A 6,738-nucleotide genomic window follows, 5' to 3' on the forward strand; every position below is an offset into this window, starting at 1 on the left:
TAAACAGTCCACCTAAGGATGGAGAGGATGGGAGAACTCAGTCCACAGGCCTCTCTGTGCTGTGTCACTTCGGAGGGTTATGAAGTTCCACACTTAAACCCGAGGATGGCCTGAGCAAGAGGTCAGGTTCCAGAAGTGGCAGCCCATTGTTTGCCCCTCTTTTTGATCGTTGCTGTCAGGGTATGATCACTCTGAACCTGGCATGATATTGGCAGCTGCCTATCCTCTCCTGGCCTGCAAGGATTCGATTAGAGCTGAGACTGTTCAGGCCTTTCCCTCTCTTTGCCCCCATAGCTGCAGTAAAAGACGTGACTGGCACCCTGCCATCACTGTCTGTGTGTCTACACTCTCCCTCCTTCCCCCTAAGAATGATTATAAACCTCAGCTGTCGGGGGTGTAGGTGGCACGTCTGGGTACATGTGTGACGAGCACACAGCGCTAAGGGCTGAACCTCCCTCCACCCCCTGTTGCCCAGGAATCTGTAAGCAAACACTATGGTACGCTGTCAGTTATGTGAGCTGGGACAGTGACTCTCAACTTTCCTAATGCAGTGACCTTTTAATACAGTTCCTCGTGTTGTGGTGACCCCCAGTCATAAAATTATTTCCATTGCTGCTTCATAACTGTAATTTTGCTAGTTATAAATTATAATATAAATATCCGATATGCAGTGGTCTTAGGTGACCCCGTGAAAGGGTCATTTGGCCCCCAAGGAGTCATGACCCACAGGTTGAGAAGCACTCTTATGGGACCCCCATCCCCTGAAATCTAGACAGGACCTGTACTCAGCCTGATGGCCGGAACTCCTGATCTGGAACTCTGCTCAGAGCTCCCACTGTTCTGTCTTTTTGTGGAATTAATAACTTTCTTAATCAGTCACATACTCAACATGGGAGCCCACCTCAGTGTTCTTGAACCCCTAATCTAATGCATGAGCCAGGCCCTTCTAGTATGAACGGCATACTTGAGAACTGTGCCCCAAATCTGTGGTCACCGATTAGCGCTTGAGCTGCTTGTCAGGAAAGATTCTGTGGCTGCTATGAGCACAAGCCTGTTCCCTTCCCCTTAACTCTGATACATCTGTGATGCGGAAGGAAGGGAGAACTTGGGAGGAGAACTCGTGTCTCCAGAAAGTTCTGGGGTTTGTTTGCTTAAACACAGAACCTCTTAGAAGTCCCTTTGTGACTGAAGGTAACAATTGGGCTTATGACTGATGGCTTCAACATCTTTTTTAGATTTATTTATTTTACAAAAAATTATTTTTATTTTTAATTGTGTATGTGTCTGTGCATTTGCGAGCACGCATGCAGTACCTGAGGGGGCCAGTAGAGGGCGCGAATCAGCTAGAGCTGGAGTTACAGGACAATTGTGAGCTGCCTATGTGGAACCGAACACAGGCCCTCCGGAAGAGCAGCAGACGATCTTAAGAGCTAAACCATTTCTCCAGCCCAAAGATAATTTCATGACACGAGAGACTACTGTCATTATTTTCTTCACAGAAGCGCAGGAGCCGCGGGGAGGTTTCTGGGATTTTAAGCTTTATTTTAGTTTTGTTTTAAAAGCCAATGAGAATGGGTACATCCTAATTCCTCTGGGCTGCACTCCTCTATGGTCAGCCCACTCTCTCCCGGCCAGGAGCGCAATCATACCCGGAACAGAAGACATGAGGACAGGGCTAGGCCTCAAGATGGGCCTGGGAAAGGAGACTCAGTGGGTACCCAACAGTCCTCAATCCCCTGTCCTGCCTGGGGCTCTATCCGGCTGGTGACCCTGTTGGAGGAGTGTGGCTTTCAGAGCCCTTCTCTCCTTCCTGATAAGGTGCCCTCAAGCTCCGATGGCTTTGGTACCTAAGAACGCTTTGATGGGGTGGCTCCCAGGGACAACAAAACCTTAGGGTTCTCTCATCTGTTTTCGTCTCTGCCTGTCTCCCCCACCTTTCCAGTCAATGTCATCCTTACGGAGGAATCGCCATTCAGAGTAAAGTGCAGGAGGCCACCAGGGTTTTGTTTTCAGAATCCCCTCGCAGAGGTGCGATTTCCTCCTGCCCCCACCTGTGGGAGCATTCGGAAGCACACCTGGACCTCATCTTCCGCTCTGCAGTCACAGCCGCTGACAGCAGTACCTGTTGACTCCCTAACCAGCTGTTTCCTAGGGGGATTATCAACGCATCTAGAGAGTCCCACAGCCAGGTTCCCTGCTGCAAAACGCCTGCTCACGTTCTCGCAGGACTGAACCGGCAAGGGGCTCAGGGAGGGAGACACGGCATCTCCTCCCTTGATGCGCCCACCATCATTCCTTTCTTCCCTTCCATCACTCTCGCTCCCTCCTCCTCCTTTTTTCCCTTCTTTCCTCTTTTTCTCCCCCTCCCCCGGCGCTCCTCTTCTCTGGCCCCCGCCCTCAGCTAGCTGCACGGAAAGGGGAGGGGAAGGCCGGCCTGCGCGGCGGGCCCGGGGTCAGACGCTGTGTGCGCCCAGGCTAAGCACCGAGAAAGCGGCTCGGTGCTTGCGCAACAGCAGGCGGATCTTCTCGTCGTCCGAGTCCGGGTCCAGCGGCTTGTTGTACTCATCGTCCTCGTTCTCCGAGGCCGCGCGGTCCCCGCCTACACCGCCCGGGGCCCGAGGCGTGGAGGATGAGGGCTCCAGGGCGCTCTTCTTCCTCCACTTGGTACGGCGGTTCTGGAACCACACCTGCAAAGAGTGACCGGGGTGCGGAGCGAGCTCCACTGCGAGGTCCCCTCGCTGCCCCAGAGTCGTATACGGACCAGGCAGGGCTGTGTCGTGCAGCGGCCTGACTTTTACATTACTCGGAGGGGGGCGGTAAAAAAAAAAAAAAGTGTGGCGCATTCCTCCGGCAGCAACCCCCCCCTGAGCTGTAGTAGCTTCCTCGCGCTGTCTGGGCATCTGAGCGGAAGCCCGTGAAATGTCATTGACTAAAGTCCTCCCTGGGACCCAGGGCAGAGTGATGGTTGAGTCCGGGCCTAGAATGCCCTGGTCTTCCGTTCCATCTCCCGCAAGCAAAACAAAACGAAATGAATGAATAAAGTTGCCCCTCTTTTGACTTTATAGAGCCCCAGGAAGCTCATGAATAATTGCTCCCTAGGAAAACAACAGAGGCCAGTAAATATGTTATTTGAGATGGTTGAAGACTGTGGAGCCCTAAAGAGGCAAACAAACGTGAGACAGGAGCCCAGGTCACCTCCTTGCACCTCTACTCCACAGCCTTCTCTTGTGGCGGTGACAATCTGCGGAGGTAGGTCCCACTTTGTCCCCCAAAACCTCCCGAATGAACCTGTTCACACTTCTTTATGGAGGTTGCCGTTCTGGCAACCCTTCCTTCTTCCGGGTCCCCACCCAAAGTGTGGTCGGACTGATGGGGCAATGGGAACGCTTGTCCGGGAAGCCTGAGGAGGTGGAAGTGGGGAGCCCGTTGCCTGATCGGGAGGTGTGGAGAAGCCTGTGGCTGATCTCTGCCATTCTCCTCTGCATGGGTAGGGACAGAGGGTGTATTAATTTCATTTTAAAGACTGGAAAACTGGCGGACTGGTCAGTGTCCCAGAGAATTTGGTTCAAGTCTGGCTCTGCATGCCCTTGATGACTGGAAGACCACAAGCACCAGGCTGGATGAACTGCCCCGTCCCTTTATTTATAAAATATAACAGTGACTTCACGACAGGGGAAATTTGATGGAAGTACTGCTTACAGGATCTGATGGGCTGGGGAGAGAGCTGCCATCTGGGGGGCTATTAGTAATTATTGTAATCTCTACAGTAAGACGGACAGGAAAGGTTTCCTCTCACCTAGTGGCCTCTGACCCTGGCAGACGCCTGGCTGCCAGGCAGATACCATCTCCCGCTTAGACTCACCTTGACCTGGGACTCTGTCATGCCCAGTGAGTATGCTAGCCTCGCCCTTTCTGGGCCAGCCAGGTACTTGGTCTGCTCGAAGGTTTTCTCCAGAGCGAAGATCTGGTGGCCTGTGAAGGTAGGGCGTGTGTGCTTTTTCTTGTGGATGGTGTCACTCAGGGGGTCTGGGGCTGGCAGGAGGAAGGAAAATAAAGGTTAGTGGGGGTCAGGAGAGATGTGATGGGTGCCTGTTCTGGGTCTTCCACAGGGATGTGTTCCACCAAGAAGCCGCTGAGTCACAGGAATGTGGCGACAGCTGCCAGTTGAGTAACACTTCTGGTATTCATATAAGAGTTACCATGATCTCTACCACACTGGGGTAGACAGGCCCCTAGAGGGCAGCTGCACCAGGTTATAGCTACGTGGGACAGCGAGGACTTAGAACTGGGCCTTGTGCCTTCCCTTCTAGTTTTCCCATAATTCACCTACACTGCCTTCCCTAGGGGACATATGGGAATTTCTTTTCTGAGCCAAGACTCCAAGACAAGAATGCCCTTTCTTCCACCAAGACAGGCATGAGTACCTTCTACCTGCCATCAGACCTCCAGGGCCTCTGAATTCCTTCCCACTTCCTTTTCTTTAGAGACTTCAGCTTCCCAGGTCTGTTGCAAAAGCATGGAGGGCCAAGCTTCAGGCCCCATGCATCCCTCGGGGCTGCATTGCCCAGCAGTCGGCCCGGAAGCCCACCCTCTCTCCTACCTCTTGGGATCTATTGTACAGCCTGGTGTTGGAGTGCCAGAGTCCTCTGGAGAGGTTGGAGACCCCAAACTCAGTCAGGACTGACTGCTCACGGAGGAGCCTGAGGCTCAAAGCTAACAGAGTACCCATGTGTTCGTTCTTAGTGTGGTCCAGCAGCTTGGGTCCCTTGTGCTCATTTCAGGCCGAGACTTCAACAAAGAGGAAAAGGTGTCTCTTAAAGAGTGACTCTCAACCTTCCTGTGGCCCTTTAATACAGTTCCTCATGTTGTGGCGACCCTCAACCATAAAATTATTTCATTGCTGTTTCATAACTGTAATTTTGATACTGTTATGAACCATAATGTAAATATCTGATATGTAACCCCTGTGAAAGGGACATTTGACCCACAGACTGACCCATCGCTGTCCTGAACGATGGCCATCACTAGTTCTCTCTCCCCTTGCGTTTCCTGGCTAATTTCTGATGTGTGCACGCATTCAAGATTGAGGGGTAGGACAGGTTGGGGGAGTGTGGGAAAGACAATTTGGGCTTATATAGTACCCCAAACTAGATTGAACAATAGGTTCCAAGAGATGAGGTCTGTCTGAGGGAGGTGGCTGTCATTTGGGCACATGGGGGACAAGAACTTTGGGGATTTCCATCATTGCTTCCTTCTGCAGCGGGGCAGCTAGAAACTGAAGCGAAGGGGGGATTTCCCTTTGTCCCCCCCATGTTTATCCCCCCCCCCCAGAGTTTTAGTGGACCGACAATAGTCATAGAAGCCACTGCCACACTCTCCCAGTGTGTCTCCCTAGCACATGCCCCTGTCACTTCCTGGATCCCTGATTGGCATAATACCCACCCCCTCTACTCCAGTTCTCAGAAACCTGAGTCTGAGGGATGGGTGGGGTAAGGGGCCCCCCAGCAGTCAGGGCCAAGGTCAACTTAGTTCTATCGTCCCTGAAGGCTGGGCTATCGTCACTGCCATTGCTGACATGGAGCAGGAAGGTGGGTTATGGGCTCTGACTTCTGGATGGAACGGGGCCTCAGTGGGTCTTGGGAGGATACCAGGACGCCATGCAAAACTGGGCAGTTTGGGATCTGATAGTTCAGGAAGTTTTCTTTACCAGGGTAGCTTTTGCCTGCTTTGTGTGAAGGGACCATAGGACTCCGGGAAGAAGCAAAGTGAGCTGCCAGCTGGATACTGCACAGGGTGAGGTGGGCTGTGCTCTGGGGCCTGGAACATACAAAATCCCTTGAAGGGTAACTGAAGTGGCACAGGGTAGGGAGGGGTTCAGACACCCGTGTTAGGTGGAAGTGGGCTAAGAGTACGAGAGGGTGGAATTCAGTTCTGATGTGACATGAGGAAATGGACCAAGTGTCAGGCTGGGCTGGGCAATGGCGGCCGCTGCGGTGAGATACGGCACAGTGCAGCCCAGCCTCAGAAAGACCCCCCCCCCCCACCACCACCTCTGGCCTCTTCCCAGGGACAGGCTGGGGTTGGGGAGAAGGTGCTGTACTCACTGTTGTTGCATGGTCGAGTGCCGCCTCGCCAGTCCTGACCTGTGTCCGCCCAGCAGTTCCGGGTCCGGGTGGGGTACTCGTTCCCAGCCTTGGAAAAACTCCCCACCTGGGGGCCGTAGTAGACCCCCTGGGAACTGAGTCCACCAAAGCCTGTCACATGGGGGTAGCCAGAGAGGAGGCTGCTGTTTGGAGTGGCTACCGGCCTGCTCAGGATGTCTGTGATCCCATGGGGCGTCCCAGCGGCCAGCTGGGGGCCAAGTCCCGGAGGGCTGAGCTTGTAGAAGGAGTTCTGCACCGAGTACTGGCACACGGGAGCCTTCATTTCCGAGAACTGGGCCAGCTGTGTGTTGTTCAGGAGGAACGTCCCCTGCAGGTTGGACTCCATGGTCTACAGGTCAGCGAGTAGGAGGGCAAGGAGCCCTTACAGCCCAAATGCCTCAAATGGTGGCCCAGAATCTTACGGCAGGTTCGGAGAGTCAAAATCCCCCCATCCCACCCGGGCCTCTGACTGTTCTCTGGCTCGGTCCTTCCTTAGAGATGGGGCACAGAAGTCAGGTGTCCAGAGAAGGTGGGAGGCCTTACACTTTTTCCCTCCGTAAGCTGGGTCTAAGGAGGGGTGTTCCTCATATTCAGA

The 6,738-nt window shown here is 53.5% G+C and overlaps 1 protein-coding gene across 1 annotated transcript; it reads right to left on the reverse strand.

The window, feature by feature from the left end:
- Positions 1-2,453: 2,453 nt before the first annotated feature.
- On the reverse strand, positions 2,454-6,489 carry Nkx6-3 (NK6 homeobox 3). The gene is made up of 3 exons (XM_057753137.1): positions 6,105-6,489; positions 3,863-4,032; positions 2,454-2,687 (listed from the first exon to the last, which is right to left on the reverse strand). The coding sequence occupies exons 1-3, from the start codon at positions 6,487-6,489 to the stop codon at positions 2,454-2,456; spliced, it is 789 nt and encodes a 262-aa protein (XP_057609120.1).
- Positions 6,490-6,738: the final 249 nt, after the last annotated feature.

This window comes from Chionomys nivalis, chromosome 20 (genome assembly GCF_950005125.1).
Source record: "Chionomys nivalis chromosome 20, mChiNiv1.1, whole genome shotgun sequence".
NCBI lineage: Eukaryota > Metazoa > Chordata > Mammalia > Rodentia > Cricetidae > Chionomys > Chionomys nivalis.

Excerpts from the sequence above, each read along its gene's own strand:
- Nkx6-3 (XM_057753137.1), bottom strand. The coding sequence starts at position 6,489 with ATGGAGTCCAACCTGCAGGGGACGTTCCTCCTGAACAACACACAGCTG. Across the intron at positions 4,033-6,104 it reads CACTCGACCATGCAACAACA|CCCCAGACCCCCTGAGTGAC; the intron begins GTGAGTACAGCA and ends TCCTCCTGCCAG. Across the intron at positions 2,688-3,862 it reads TGACAGAGTCCCAGGTCAAG|GTGTGGTTCCAGAACCGCCG; the intron begins GTGAGTCTAAGC and ends CACTCTTTGCAG.